Source organism: Pogoniulus pusillus, chromosome 36 (genome assembly GCF_015220805.1).
Source record: "Pogoniulus pusillus isolate bPogPus1 chromosome 36, bPogPus1.pri, whole genome shotgun sequence".
Classification (NCBI taxonomy): Eukaryota; Metazoa; Chordata; class Aves; order Piciformes; family Lybiidae; genus Pogoniulus; species Pogoniulus pusillus.
The window spans coordinates 1,889,235-1,904,671 of NC_087299.1; the positions used below are offsets into that span (position 1 = coordinate 1,889,235).

At 57.7% G+C, this 15,437-nt stretch overlaps 1 protein-coding gene across 2 annotated transcripts in view; it reads left to right on the plus strand.

Moving 5' to 3' along the window:
• The window catches only part of PLEKHM2 (pleckstrin homology and RUN domain containing M2), a 40,641-nt gene that overhangs the window by 14,344 nt on the left and 10,860 nt on the right, over nucleotides 1-15,437 (plus strand). Inside the window, exons 2-7 of one of the 2 annotated variants that reach the window (XM_064171700.1) lie at nucleotides 4,091-4,197; nucleotides 5,301-5,410; nucleotides 6,663-6,762; nucleotides 7,389-7,476; nucleotides 9,008-9,194; nucleotides 11,618-11,677. In XM_064171700.1, coding sequence (XP_064027770.1) covers nucleotides 4,091-4,197; nucleotides 5,301-5,410; nucleotides 6,663-6,762; nucleotides 7,389-7,476; nucleotides 9,008-9,194; nucleotides 11,618-11,677 — 652 coding nt within the window. The remainder of the gene's footprint in view (nucleotides 1-4,090; nucleotides 4,198-5,300; nucleotides 5,411-6,662; nucleotides 6,763-7,388; nucleotides 7,477-9,007; nucleotides 9,195-11,617; nucleotides 11,678-15,437) is intronic. The other variant, XM_064171701.1, reaches the window with a different exon arrangement.

Consider the following 15,437-nt stretch of genomic DNA (forward strand, 5'->3'; position numbering starts at 1 on the left):
TTCCTCTTCGTGTCCTTGCTGCAGGAGTGAGTTTGAAATGCTGGCTGCAGGTAGCTCCTGGAATGGTCCTTGACTAGTAGGATTTTAGGGAATTCTTCTCCCTGATTGGGTCTGGGCTGCTTTATTAGTAGTGAAAATGTTCTGGGACAGCTTCCTCCCCAAAAATCGGAGTATGATTTAGGTTGGAAGGGAGCTCAAAGCTCAGCCAGTTCCAACTCCCTGCCATAGGCAGAGACACCTCCCACTAGAACAGGTCACTCAAGGCCTTATCCAGCCTGGTCCTGAACACCTCCAGGGAGGTTGTGGAGCACAGAAGCACCCAATGTGATCTTTGATCACATTGGGTGCTTCTGTGCTCCACAACCTCCCTGGGAAACCTGTGCCAGGGTCTCACCACCCTCAACCTGTGCCAGTCTCTCACCACCCTCCCTGCAAACAGCTTCCTCACATCCAGTTTCCATCTCCCCTCTGCCACTTCAAACCCATTCCTCCTCCTCCTGCCATTCCCAGACCTTCTCAATAGTCCCTCCCCAGCCCTCCTGCAGCCCCCTGCAGATCCTGCAAGGCCACTCCAAGCTCTCCTCCAAGCCTTCTCCTCTCCAGCCTGCACAGCCCCAACTCCCTCAGCCTGTGCTCAGAGCAGAGCTGCTGCAGCCCTCTCAGCATCTTGGTGGCCTCCTCTGGGCTGGCTCCAACCCTTCCATGTCCTGCTTGTGCTGGGGGCTGCAGAACTGCCCCCAGGACTGCAGGTGGGGTGTGAGGAGAGCAAAGCCAAGGGGCAGAATCCCCTCCCTTGCCCTGTGCCCACACTGCTCTGGCTGCAGCCCAGCACAGGGTTGTGTCTGGGCTGCACTCACACTGCAGGCTCAGGTTGAGCTTTTCCTCACCCCAGACCCCCAGGGCCTGTTCCTCAGGGCTGCTCTCAGCCTTTCCCCACCCAGCTTAGAGCTGTGCTTGGGACTGCACCCACTCAGGTGCAGGACCTTACACTTGGCCTTGTTGAATGCCATGAGGTTGGCCTGGGCACAGCTCTTCAGCCTGTGCAGGTCCCTCTGGATAGATCCCTGCCCTCTAGCAAGTCACCTGTGCCACACAGCCTGGTGCCATCTGCAGGCTTGGTGAGGCTGCCCTCCATTGCTCTGCCCATATCACAGAAGAGTAAGAGCTGCTGAGCTGAAATGGTTCAGGTCTCCCCTGGGTGTTGTGCAGAAGTCTGTGTGCACCAGCAGAGCACCCCTGGGTGGCTGCAGACAGAACCCTCCTGGTGTTTCCTTGCCCAGGGGATTTAGCTCCTGCAGTAGATGGAGCAGGGACAGGCTGAACTGGGCTGTGCCGTTGGAGCAGGGGATCTGGCTCTGGCTATCCCAGCTCAGCAGCTGTTCCCATGCCAGGGCTGGGAATGCTGTGGGCAGGAACACTCCTGGCTCTCCACTCTGGCCTAAGAGCTGCAGAGAGGGTCAAAGTCTTCAAGCCAGGAGGGTGCTGGAGCTAAATACATTCATACTTTAAGAGGGTGGATGGGAAGAGCTGCCCAGGGGCTGCCTCCTGGTAACTGCTGCATCAATGAATCAGATCCTGGAATAGGTTTGGGTTGGAAGGGACCTTCAAGATCATCTAGTTCCAACCCCTCTGACATGAATCAGGACCCTTCCCACCAGCCCAGGCTGCTCAAGGCCTCACCCAGCCTGGCTTGAACATCTCCAGGCAGGGGATCTCCACAGCCTCCCTGGGCAGCCTGTGCCAGTCTCTCACTGCCAACAATGTCTTCCTCCTCTCCACTCTCCCTCTCCCAGCTCACAGCCATTGTCCCTCCTCCTGGCACTCCCAGCCCTTGTCTAAAGTCCCTCCCCAGCTCTCCTGCAGCCCCTTCAGGCACTGCAAGGCTGCTCTGAGGTCTCCCTGCAGCCTTCTCCAGGCTGAGCAGCCTCAACTCTCCCAGCCTGTCCCCAGGGGGGAGGCTCTTCAGCCTCTGATCTTCTAAAGGAGTTTCTCTGACCCCAGTCGTAATTCAGGAGGAGAATCCAGCTTCTGGGGAGAGTTCAGAGCCCAGCAGCACGATGCCATCCAATGATTGCTTTTGTTCAGTGCCCTGTCTCACTGGGGAGCTTTGGCAGGGCCTGAGTGGGTCACCAGAGCAGCAGGCTTACGATTGCTGTGTTGTTGTGGCTCAGCTGAACCGTGCTGGCTGTCACCAGCCTGAGCAGACAGAGGTGGCATTTCAGCTGGGATTACAACCTGGGTGAGTAATCTGCCTGCCTGAGTGCCAGGGATGTGTGAGACAGGGACCTAAATAGATGCCTAAGCCCTAGGGGCAGGAGCAGGCCAGTGGGGCAGCTGGGAAGGGAGCAGGGATTCAGCTGAAAGGGGATTTCTGGGAGGCTTGGCAGAGAAGCTCTGCTGAGGCTCTGAGGGCTGCTGCCAGTAGAGTGCTGACTCCAGAGCTAACTTTGCAGCTGCAGATGAGTTAAGCAGGGGTGAGTCAGGGCTGGCTGGCGTTGGAGAGGGCAGCAGCTAGGCTGAGTGATGCAGCCTGCAGGTGCAGCCTCACCCCAGTGCAGGCTAACAGGTCAGGGGCACTTTAGAATAGTAGAAGCAGTCAGGGCTGAAAGGGACCACAAGGAGCAGCCAGTTCCAACCCCTGCCATGCCCAGGGACACCCTACCCTAGAGCAGGCTGCACACAGCCTCAGCCAGCCTGGCCTCAAACACCTCCAGCCATGGGGCCTCAACCCCCTCCCTGGGCAACCCATTCCAGCCTCTCACCACTCTCCTGCTCAGCAACTTCCTCCTCACCTCCAGCTCTGCTCCATCCCCCCAGTCCTGGCACTCCCTGACAGCCTAAAAAGTTTGAGCTGCCTTTGTCCCTCACACACCTGCCTCAGTCTGTGTCTGTGCTGCCCTCTGCCCTCCCACTCCCTGCTGCTCTGTGCCAGCCTGTGCTGGAGAGGCTGGGGCAGCTCTCAGCTGCCTGGCATCAATGCCCAGCATCGGGATGGTCACTTGAGCCACTGCTAGCAAGGATCATTGAGTGGGCTGGGTTGGAAGGGACCTCAAAGATCAGACAGTTCCAACCCTCTGCCATGGGCAGGGACATTGCCACCAGCACAGGCTGCTCAAGGCCTCATCCAGCCTGGCCTTGAACGTCTGTGGGGAGGGAACATCCACAGCCTCTCTGGGCAACCTGTGCCAGTCTCTGCCCACCCTCACACTAAAGAATTTCTTCCTCATCTCTACTCTCAGTCTCCCCTCTCCCAGCTCACAGCCATTGTCCCTCATCCTGGCACTTCCAGCCCTTGTCCAAAGTCCCTCCCCAGCTCTCCTGCAGCCCCTTCAGGCACTGCAAGGCTGCTCTGAGGTCTCTCTGGAGCCTTTTCCTCTCCAGGCTAAGCAGCCCCAACTCTCCCAGCCTGTCCCCACAGTGGAGGTTCTCCAGCCTCTGATCATCTTTGTGGCCTCCTCTGGATCTGCTCCAGCAGCTGGAGGGTCCCAGACCTGGGGACATGCTCCAGGCAGGGTCTCAGCAGAGCAGAGGGGCAGAATCACTGCTGCCTCTTCCCAGGATGCTGTAACCACGCTGGGATTTCTCCCAGGCTCAGTACAGCTACCAGAATGAGGCTCCTGGGCTTGGAGAAACTTCCATACCTGGCAGCAACATCTCTCCTCAAACAGAATTTCCTATGACCACACTCCTGAGACCAAGAAGGGAACTCATCCATGGCAGAGCTGGAGACAGAGCCCAGAGCTCTGCTTTATTTCTGTTCTGAAGAGCTTTGTGATAGCTGCACCACTGCAGAGGAACCACCAAACCCCAGCTGCAGAGGAGGCTGTGCAGCCCAGCTGGTTGTGCAGCTCTGGCCACACTCCTGGCATGTCTCTGGGGACAAGCTGTGGATGAAAACCTGGACTAGTCCTTGGCTTGAGGTTACCTTTGGGGTCACCTTATAACCAGTTGCTCACCCTGTGTGTAACCTGCGTCCTGGTTTGGCAAGCTCAGAGGTTAAAAAGAGCTCCTGGTGCTGGCTGTGAGTGTTGCCATCTCTCCAGTGGGCTGCAGAAGGGTGTTGCAGCCATCCCATCTCCTCTTTTTGCAGCTGCAGAGCTACTTTGCTGCCTGTGAAGATGAGACCCCAGCCATCAGGAACCACGACAAGGTCCTGCAGCGCCTCTGTGAGCATCTGGACCATGCTCTGCTCTATGGGTGAGTGAGGAGCCTGCTGCTGGGAGGCTTCCCTGTGCTTTGCCTGGCCTGGAGCCTCAGTGTGGGGAAGCCATCCAGGCAGGAGCTGGTCTGGAGATAACAAAGCCCTTGCTTAACCTCCCTCTGGCCTGCCTTCTCCAAGTGGTGTCCTCCTCACAAGTGGTGTCCCCAGGGCTCAGTGCTGCAGCCAGGTCTCTTTGTCTTCATCAGTGCTCTGGGCAAGGGGATCCAGGCACCCTCAGTCAGTTTGCAGATGACACCAAGCTGGGTGGGATGTTGATCTGCTGGAAGGTGAGAGGCTCTAGAGAGGGATCTGACCAGGCTGGCTGGCTGGGCTGAGACACATGGGTTCAACAGGGCCAAGGGCTGGGTCCTGCACTTGGCTCACAACAACCCTATGAAGGTTCCAGACAGGAAACTGCTTGATGGAAAAGGACCTAGGGATATTGGTTGAAGATGAACCAGCCTGTGGCCAAGAAGGCCACCAACAGCCTGTCCTGGATCAGCAAGTGTGGCCAGCAGGAGCAGGGCAGGGATTATCCCTCTGTACTGGGCACTGGTGAGGCTACACCTTGAGCCCTGGGTTCAGTTTTGAGTCCCTCACTGCAAGAAAGGCCATTGAGAGGCTGGAGCAGGCACAGAGAAAGGCAACAAAGTTGGTGAAGGATCTGGAGAGCAGGGCTGGGGAGGAGCAGCAGAAGCAGCAGCTGGGGTTGTTGAGCCTGGAGAACAGGAGGCTGAAGGGGGAGACCTTCTGGCTCTCTGCAGCTCCCTGAAAGGATGTTGGGGCCAGGTGGGGTTGGTCTCTTCTGCCAAGGAACAAGTGATAGGACAAGAGGAAATGGCCTCAAGTTGCCCCAGGGGAGGTTTGGGTTGGACATGAGGAACAATGTCTCTTGGAAAGGGTTGTCAGGGCCTGGCCCAGGCTGCCCAGGACAGTGGTGGAGTCCTCATCCCTGGAGGGGTTTCAAAGCCCTGGAGATGTGGTGCTGGTTTGGTGCTGGTTTGGTGCTGAGTTGGCAGTGCTGGCGTAAGGGTTGGGCTGGGTGATCTTAAAGGTCTGTTGCAACCAGAAGCATTCCATGGGTCCATGTTTCTTGCAGCCTTCAGGACCTCTCCTCAGGCTACTGGGTGCTGGTGGTTCACTTCACACGCCGCGAAGCCGTCAGGCAGCTGGAGGTGCTGCAGCATGTGGCCACCAACCTGGGCCGCAGTGAGTACCTGTGGGGAGAGGCTGGGGGAGCTGGGGGGGTGCAGCCTGCAGCAGAGGAGGCTCAGGGCAGAGCTCATTGCTGCCTGCAGCTGCCTGCAGGGAGGCTGTAGCCAGGTGGGGTTGGGCTCTGCTGCCAGGCAGCCAGGGCCAGAAGAAGGGGCCCCAGGCTGAAGCTGTGGCAGGGCAGGTTGAGGCTGGATGTTGTTAGGAAGTTGTTGTCAGAGAGAGTGATTGGCATTGGAATGGGCTGCCCAGGGAGGTGGTGGAGTCTGTGTGGCTGGAGGTGTTGCAGCCAAGGCTGGCTGGGGCACTGAGTGCCATGGTCTGGTTGGTTGGGCAGGGCTGGGTGCTAGGTTGGGCTGGCTGAGCCTGGAGCTCTCTGCCAACCTGCCTGATTCTATGGTTCTATGAAACAGCTGCTGCCTGCCCCCCAGGCCACACCTGCCTCTGGGGGCATCTGGCAGCTTCTACTGGGCCACATTGTTCAAGGGCTGCTGGCAGACTGAGGGAGCCAGCAGGCAGCTCCTCCCTGAGCCCAGCTCCTCCCTGAGCCCAGCTCCTCCCTGAGCCCAGCTCCTCCCTGAGCCCAGCTCACCTAGGCCAGGGAGGTCTGGAAAGAGCTGTGGTGTACCCCAGAAACAGGTGGTGGGCAGAGGCTTGCCCTGCTTGTGCTGCCTTGGAACCAAAGCCATCTCTGGGGGAGGCTGGGAAGCATCTCATCCCAGAACATCTGGGCTGCAGCTGTCACTTGCTCAGTGCTGCTTCTTCCCTGCTGCCACTAGCAAATGCCTGAGACCACCGAGGGCACCTCTGACGCAGGGCAGTGCCCAGATTGCTCCTCTCTGCCTGGTTGTCCTCCAGCACCCACCCAGGACTGGTGAGAGCGGAGCTGAGCGCACCCCAGCACCACCTCTCTCTGCAGCAGGCTTTGGGCAGCACCTCCAGTTGCACCTGAGCTGATTTAGAGCCATCCTCCCTCCCACCCTCCACCTCTCCTGCCTCTTGACCCCTGCTGGAAATGCCAGGGAGAGACACAGTTGTGTGTCTGCTTCTCAGCCACCAACCACACAGGCTCTTACTCCTGCTCCAAATCATGAATCTGCTCTTTCACCTCCTGCTGACATCTCTTCCCCCCCAAATTTCCCAGCTGCTCCTCTGAAATGATGCCAGTGAAGGGCCTGACCCCTGGGGACTGATCCAGCACCTCTCAGGTGTTTCCTCACAGACAAACCTCTCTGCTGCTTTCTTTCAGGCCGGGCGTGGCTGTACCTGGCCCTCAATGAAAACTCCTTGGAGAGCTACTTGAGGCTGTTCCAGGAGAACCTGAGCCTGCTGCACAAGTACTATGTCAAGTGAGTGTCTCAGCCCTCGCTGCTTTGGGTGTTGGGTGCTGCTCTTGTAAGGGCATGCAGTGGCAGGGCAAGGAGTGAGGCTTTGGACTGAACAAGGGGAGGTTTAGGTGAGATCTTAGAAAGAAGTTCTTCACTGTGAGGGTGGTGAGACACTGGAAGAGGTTACCCAGAGAGTCTGTGGCTGCTCCATCCCTGCAGGTGCTCTTGGGCAGGTTGGATGAGGCTTTGAGCAACTTGGCCTAGTTGAGAGGTGCCCCTGCTCACTGCAAGAGGGTTGGAACTGGATGATCTTGCAGGTCCCTTCCAACCCAAACCACTCCAGGGTAGTTGAAGCATCCCAGATGTAGCCTTTATCTTCTCCCATGTTTTCCAAGAAGCTGCTGGGTCCAGTGGAGCCAGCCCCAGTGGCCAGCTGGAAATGTGGCTGTAGCTTATGCTGGGGCAGCAGTGAGTGGGTGCTCAGCTGCTCAGAGGTAGTCCTCTTTGGAGGCAAAGAGCAGGCTCACGGCTCTGGGGGCATTCGTACAGCAGCTTGGAGGACCTACCCCCAGGCAAACTGAGTGGGAGGAGTCTGTTCCTTCCCTTTCCCACATCTCTGAAGCTCTCCTGTCCCACCCACGCTGCAGGAACGCCCTGGTTTGCAGTCATGATCATCTGACCTTGTTCCTGACCCTGGTGTCTGGGCTGGAGTTCATCCGCTTCGACCTGGACCTGGTGAGTGTTTGATCTGCTGCCCTTGGCTCTGGGTGTCAGAGGTCTCACTGCTTGGTCCAAGGGGTCCCTGCTCATGGTCCCTCAGTTGAAAACATGAAGCTGCTGCTTTTAGGAGCAGCTGTAAGGTGAGTTCTTTGGAGATGCAGCCACAGGATGTGCTCCTGCTGCACAAGTGCTGTGGCAAGTGAGGCTCTCAGCTCCTCAGACTGGACACTCTTGTGAGAGCTCAGCTCCAGTGCTGCCTCCAGTGCTGCTGCCCCCAGCAGCAGAAGGACACAGAGCTGTGGAGTGAGGCCAGAGGAGGCCACAGAGGCGATGGCAGGGCTGGAGCTGGGGGGGTGCAGCCTGCAGAGGAGAAGGCTCCAGGGGCACCTCAGAGCTGCTGCCAGTGCCTGGAGGGATCCTGCAGGAAGGCTGCAGAGGGACTTGTGCTGAGGGGGTCTGGAGGCAGGGCAAGGGCAATGGTTTGGAGCTGAGGCAGAGCAGGGTTAGAGTGGAGCTGAGGAAGAAGTTCCTCAGTGTGAGGGTGATGAGAGTCTGGCAGAGGCTGCCCAGGGAGGCTGTGGCTGCCTCCTGCCTGGGGATGTTCCAGGCCAGATTGGATGAGGCCTTGAGCAGCTGAGTCCAGCTGAGAGGTGTCCCTGCCCATGGCAGGGGGTTGTAGTAGATGAGCTCTGAGCTCCCTTCCAATCTGAGCCATTCTCGGAGTCTGTGATCTTCACAACCAGCAATAGAACAAGGGGACACAGTCTCAAGTTGTGCCAGGGTAGGTCTAGGCTGGATATTAGGAAGAAGTTCTTCACAGAGAGAGTGATTGGCATTGGAATGGGCTGCCCAGGGAGGTGGTGGAGGCACCGTCCCTAGGGGTCTTCAAGAAAAGACTGGATGAGGCACTCAGTGCCATGGTCTGGTTGACTGGCTAGGGCTGGGGGATAGGTTGGACTGGATGATCTTGGAGGTCTCTTCAAACCTGCCTGATTCTATGATTCTATAAGGACAAGTGGTGGTAGGCAGAGGGCTTTGAACTGAGAGAGGGGAGATGCAGATGAGATACGGAGAAGTTTTTCCCTGTGGGGGTGCTGAGACACTGATGTGTTCCTCTTGCTCTGTTACTGCTGTGCATGGCTCAGGTGAGGAGCAGAGGGAGTGCAGGGAAGGCAGCGGTGGGGCAGGTGGTGGAGATAGAGGAGCTGAGCTTTGCAGCTGGGGTCCCTCCTGATAGACGCAGAGCCCCTGGGCGCCCGAGTGGAGCTGCTGGCTGTGCTCTGCAGCTGCTGGCTGTGCTCTGCAGCTGCTGGCTGTGCTCTGCAGCTGCTGGCTGTGCTCTGCAGCTGCTGGCTGTGCTCTGCAGCTGCTGGCTGTGCTCTGCAGCTGCTGGCTGTGCTCTGCAGCTGCTGGCTGTGCTCTGCAGCTGCTGGCTGTGCTCTGCAGCTGCTGGCTGTGCTCTGCGGTCGGTCAGAGGACACCCGAGGACAGTCCTGGCGCTGTGTGGTGGCTCAGAGCCTGCCTCAGCCCAGGCTGTCCTCCGCAGGACGCTCCCTACCTGGACCTGGCCCCCTACATGCCAGACTACTACAAGCCGCAGTACCTGCTGGACTTCGAGGACCGCCTGCCCAGCTCCGTGCACGGCTCCGACAGCCTCTCCCTCAACTCCTTCAACTCGGTCACCTCCACCAACCTGGAGTGGGACGACAGTGCCATCGCCCCCTCCAGCGAAGGTCAGTGGCGTCTGCAGCTGCACCAGGCGCCCCCGGAGGCAGCCGGCGATGGGCTGCGGGGGTGAGGGGAGAATCCAGCATCAGGCTCTGAGCCTCTCCCAGCTTGCCTTGGGAGCTGCTGGGGTTTGAAGCTGTTTGGCCCCAGACCAGGAGAGAGGAACTTTGCCTGCTCTCACTCAGGCCAGGTCTCACTCTGGGCTCTGTGCTAGCAGGGGCTGGAGAGAGGAACTTTGCCTGCTCTCACTCAGGCCAGGTCTCACCCTGGGGTCTGTGCTAGCAGGGGCTGGAGAGAGGAACTTTGCCTGCTCTCACTCAGGCCAGGTCTCACCCTGGGGTCTGTGTTAGAAGGGGCTGGAGAGAGGAACTTTGCCTGCTCTTACTCAGGCCATGTCTCACTTTGGGGTCTGTGCTAGCAGGGGCTGGAGAGAGGAACTTTGCCTGCTCTCACTCAGGCCAGGTCTCACCCTGGGGTCTGTGCTAGCAGGGGCTGGAGAGAGGAACTTTGCCTGCTCTCACTCAGGCCATGTCTCACCCTGGGCTCTGTGCTAGCAGGGGCTGGAGAGAGGAACTTTGCCTGCTCTCACTCAGGCCAGGTCTCACCCTGGGCTCTGTGCTAGCAGGGGCTGGAGAAACCTCCCCAAGCCATGCCTGGAGCTCAGTGTGGCTTCTAGGTCAGAGTAGGGCTGCAGAGGACCTTTTAAACTGCTTGTTTTGCAGTCCAGAGGCCCAAATGCTCTGGAAGTGGTGGGGAATAGTTGCCAGAGTCTTTTCTCCACATCCCAATCTGAAGGAAAGGCAGCAAATGGTCCCAGAGGTGCTGGTTTTATCTCTTTATGTATCTTAACTCGAGCAGCCTGCCAAGTTGTTACAGTTTATCCCTATCAGAGAGGGTTGGAGATTGCTCCTGATGCCCTGAGCAGACCTTGTGCTTGTTCCCTTAGCCCATTCCAGGCTGGAGCAGGGAGCTCTTACCCTGTGTGAAGCTCTTACCCTGTTCACATGAAGGAGCAGCTCTGCTGCTGCTGTTCTTAACCCAAAATACCTTGGCCCTGTTCCTCTTTTGGTGTCAAAGTTTGATCAGGGGCTTCTGGAACGGGTGGGATGTGCTGGTAGTTGGCTGCAGTGAATTCAGGACTGAGGCCTCCTGCAGATAGGCTCCCCCTGAGCCTGTGTGCAGAGTGCAAAGTGCAGGCAGTGAAGATGCTGAGAAGGAACAGCCCAGGACTGGCAGCAGCTTTGTTGCAGCAGAGGACCTGGAGGCACAGAGCTGTTGGGGGCTCACCTGTGCTCATGGCATAGGCACGAAAGGAGTTGCTTTGGGGACTGGCTCATGCCCAGCACCCAGTGCCCTAGGTAAGCTGGGGGCAGCACAAGGAGCTGAGCAGTAGAAGTCAGAGCTGTCCCCAGAGCTGTTTCAGGGCTTGCTGCACCCCCCCAGGCTTGTGTTCCTTTTCCTGCCTCAGCAGAACGTCTTGGTGCCAGCACTTCTCCTCCCTGTGCCTCCTGATGGGCAGGAGGTGCCATCTGGGTCTGGCTGTGCTCTCCAGCCCCTCTGGTGGGTGGAAGCTTAATGCTCAAGAGAGGAGAGCTTTGGAGCAGAGATCCAGGAGATTTTGGAGCTGGATTTTGGCTTCTGGCATTGTCACAAGCTATTCCCTGTGTCCAGAGAGCAGCCATGGTCTGGCTCAGTGTCCCCACATGCAGAGGGGCTTGGTGCTGGTGTGCAAAGGCCTTCTCCTGTTCCAGGACCAAGATGGTTGGAGATGCCTGAGCCCAGCAGGGCTGGCATTGCTTGGCCACCAACCCTCTGGCATGGTGCTGGTGTGCAAAGGCCTTCTCCTGTTCCAGGACCAGGAGGACTGGAGATGCCTGAGCCCAGCAGGGCTGCCATTGCTTGGCCACCAGTGCTGTGGTGTGGAGGAACTGAACTTGGATTAGGATTCCACTGTGCCCCTTTCAGCAGGAGCACCTCAGCACTCTGGGAATGGAGACTTTGGGATCAGAGGACAAGTTTTGCCCTTTGCAAATATCAGTGAGCCAAACCCCACAGTACCCACGGGAGCTTAAGTGTGGAGTGGGGAAACTGAGGCACAGAGAAGTGAAATCATTCAGGGAGAGGGTCCCTGCTTGGCTCCATGCCAGCCTTGTTTCAGCTCTGCCTTTCCAGCAGCCCACACAGTGGGACCCTCACCCTTTGCTGGCCCTGTTGTAGCTCCCCCAGCAGGCTCAGCTGATGGTGCAGCTGGTTCCCATTTGCTATCCACATTCCCTAGCTTCTTTCCTGCATTTCAGATACTGCTGGAAAAGTTGGTTTGGTTTGGTTTTTTTTCTCCTTCCCCAAATCCCCTTCACACTTCTCCCTCTCCCCTCCCTCCCTCCTATCTTGTGTTTCTAACCCTGAGTTTTATCCCTCGTTTTTGTAGATTATGATTTTGGAGATGTCTTTCCAGCAATGCAAGCCATGCCCAGCAGAGACTGGGAAGGTGGGACACCCTCATCTCTTACAGCATTTTGGTTTCCTCTCTGCATTGCTGCCACCTGAAGCTTGCTGCATGCTCCCTGGTTCAGTTCTTTAACCGAGCAAACCGCCGCGTCCCGATGGAATTCAGCAGGGGCAGAAAGGGGCAGGGAAGATTTTCCCCCCCACACACACACACACTCCAGGGTGGGAGGTTGTGGGTCTCATCAGTGGGACCACAAGCAAAGCTTTCCCCCAACTCCTGGCTCTACATCCCAGAGCAGAGGGATGTCTTCCTGCCTCTCCGTGGCTTCTAAATGTCTGGCCCACGCTTGAGGCTGGAGCTTCAAGTGCAGTTCCCTTACAGCCTGTACAACAGGGCACAGAATCACCCCCCCACACCACCCCCCACCACGAAGCAGGGCTCAGTGGCTGTCCAAAATGGGGTGATGGTGATGTGCCAGTGGCTTCACTTCCTAGATTTGCTCTCTGGAGGAGAGCACCCAGGCTGCTGGCTGGCAAACTGATCCCCCCTCAGTCATTGCCTCGGTGAATCACAGAATGGGTTGGGTTGAAAGGGACCTTCAGGGTCAGCCATGGGCAAGGACACTTCCCACGAGCCTAGATTGCTCAAGGCCTCATCTAACCTGGCTTAGAACCTCCACAACTTCTCTGGGCAACCTGTTCCAGAGGCTCACCACCCTGCTGGGGAAGAATTTCTTCCTTATGCCAATGAATTCTGCTAATGAATCAGAGAAGTTTTGCTTTCTTTGGACCCTGCTGTGCTGTGTCATAGAGTCACAGAATGAAGCAGGTTGGCAGAGAGCTCCAAGCTCCCCCAGCCCAACCTATCCCCAGCCCTGCCCAACCAACCAGACCATGGCACTCAGTGCCCCAGCCAGCCTTGGCTGCAACACCTCCAGCCACACAGACTCCACCACCTCCCTGGGCAGCCCATTCCAATGCCAATCACTCTCTCTGACAACAACTTCCTAACAACATCCAGCCTAGACCTGCCCTGGCACAGCTTCAGCCTGGGGCCCCTTCTTCTGGTGCTGGCTGCCTGGCAGCAGAGCCCAACCCCCCCTGGCTACAGCCTCCCTGCAGGCAGCTGCAGGCAGCAATGAGCTCTGCCCTCAGCCTCCTCTGCTGCAGGCTGCACCCCCCCAGCTCCCTCAGCCTCTCCTCACAGGGCTGTGCTCCAGGCCCCTCCCCAGCCTTGCTGCCCTTCTCTCAACACCTTCCAGCACCTCAACATCTCTCTGCAATGGAGGAGCCCAGAACTGGACACAGCACTCCAGGGGTGGCCTGAGCAGTGCTGAGCCCAGGGGCACAAGAACCTCCCTTCTCCTGCTGCCCACACTGCTCCTGAGCCAGCCCAGGATGCCATTGGCTCTGCTGCCCACCTGGGCACTGCTGCCTCCTCTGCAGCTCCTCTCTGCCAGCACCCCCAGCTCCCTCTCTGCCTGGCTGCTCTCAGCCACTCTGGCCCCAGCCTGTAGTGCTGCTTGGGGTTGCTGTGGCCAAAGTGCAGAACCCTGCACTTGGCCTTGTTCAGTCTCATCCCATTGGCCTCTGCCCACCCATCCAGCCTGGCAAAACACCTCTGGAGGCTACCATCCAGCACTTGGCTGTGCTCAGTTTGGGTCACTGCACTTCTGGGGTTTTCACATTGCCACTTCTGAAGCCATTCTGTCAGCAAGGTCTGGCCCTCTGCTCAGAGCCCAGTTCAGAGGAACTTGTTCTTGTTCTTCCTCCTGCAGTCCCTCTGTGTCCTCTGCACATCACAGGAGAAAGAAACCTCTCTGCTGCCTGAGAGGGAAACAAGACAAGGGGCAATAGGCACCAGCCCAGCAGGTCCACCTCAACATGAGAAGAAATTTCTTTGGTGTGAGGATGTTGGAGCAGGCTGCCCAGAGAGGTTGTGGAGTCTCCTTCTCTGGAGAGAGTCAGAGCCAACCTGGATGTGTTCCTGGGTGACCCTGCTCTGGCAGGGGGCTTGGGCTCAATCTCAAGAGGTCTCTTCCAGCCCCTACCATTCTGTGAATCACCCTTGGAGGAAATCCACCCAAACTATAGTCTTTTGCAGCTAAAAGCTGGATGGAGCCTTGGATCCAAATTACTTTGGCCACTACTGCCTGAATGTTTGGAGAAGTCCTGCCTGAATTCCATGTGGATGTCTGTAGACCTCTAACTAACCCTTCCTCTCACCTCATTTCTTACCCCACACCCAGAGGTGCTCACAGGGCTGGTTTAAGGCATCCCTGAAACTTCAGTGTGCTGCCAGGAGGTACAAACCACAGTTCCAAACTCACCACCCAGGGAAGCAGCTTAACATAGCAGAGATTTCATCCTCCCCTCCAGCCAGCTCAGCTGCTGACTGCTGCACCCTCACCACCTCTACACAGAGCAAGCTGGGCCCATTCTGCCTTCTCAGTGAGCACATTTTGGGGTGAAATTAACATAGAATGATAGGTTGGAAGGGAGCTCAAAGCTCAGCCAGTTAGAGCTTCCTGCCATAGGCAGGGACATCTCCCACTAGAACAGGTTGCTCAAGGCCTCATCCAGCCTGGTCCTGAGCACCTGCAGGGAGGTTGTGGAGCACAGAAGCACCCAATGTGATCAAAGATCACATTGGGTGCTTCTGTGCTCCACAACCTCCCTGGGAAACCTGTGCCAGTCTCTCACCACCCTCCCTGCAAACAACTTCTTCCTCACATCCACTTTCAATCTCCCCTTTGCCACTTCAAACCCATTCCTCCTCCTCCTCTTCCTGCCATTCCCAGACCTTCTCAATAGTCCCTCCCCAGCCCTCCTGCAGCCCCCTGCAGATCCTGCAAGGCCACTCCAAGCTCTCCTCCAAGCCTTCTCTTCTCCAGCCTGCACAGCCTGTGCTCAGAGCAGAGCTGCTGCAGCCCTCTCAGCATCTTGGTGGCCTCCTCTGGGCTGGCTCCAACCCTTCCATGTCCTGCTTGTGCTGGGGGCTGCAGAACTGCCCCCAGGACTGCAGGTGGGGTGTGAGGAGAGCAGAGCCAAGGGGCAGAATCCCCTCCCTTGCCCTGTGCCCACACTGCTCTGGCTGCAGCCCAGCACAGGGTTGCTCTCTGGGCTGCACTCACACTGCAGGCTCAGGTTGAGCTTTTCCTCACCCCAGACCCCCAGGGCCTGTTCCTCAGTTCAGTCACAGACTGTTGTGTCTCCACACAGCTAGCAGGGTTTAGGCCAAAGGAGTGACTTCTCTTCTGCTGATGCAGGCTGGAGGCCCAAGGCTGAAATAGCTTTTAAAGGTTTTCTCTTGCAGACATCCAGGAGCTCCCCAGCTGAGCTCCCTCAGTGCAGCTCTCACCCCACACCGTGGGGCAGGAACAGAGCAGGGCTTTCAGAGCAGCCCCCACACAAAACTGCCCTGAGTCGACTTTTTAGGAAGAGATTTCATTTCCCTACTCCCTCAAACCAGTCTGCTGGGGCTGTGCTTCCCTTCAGGAGGGGTCCCCCTGCCTAGCTGGTTGTGGGTGCTGGAGGAGAAAAGGGCATGGGGTAACCTTCCTCTGACTGCAGCCTCGTGGATGGGTAACTCTGAGCATGACTCCTGCAGCCCTTCTCTGCTGCTCCTTTTCCTTCTGAAGACTAACACAGGCCAGGCTGGGTGTGCTGTGACCTGGCTGTGCAGCCTGCTGTCCGTGCTGAATGCTGTGTGTCCCCACCACACTTCCAGCCCCCTGGCTGTGCCTCCTGCAAGCAGAGAGAAGCAGCCAGCTCCCTAAGGATCCCTGCTCCACGAGATG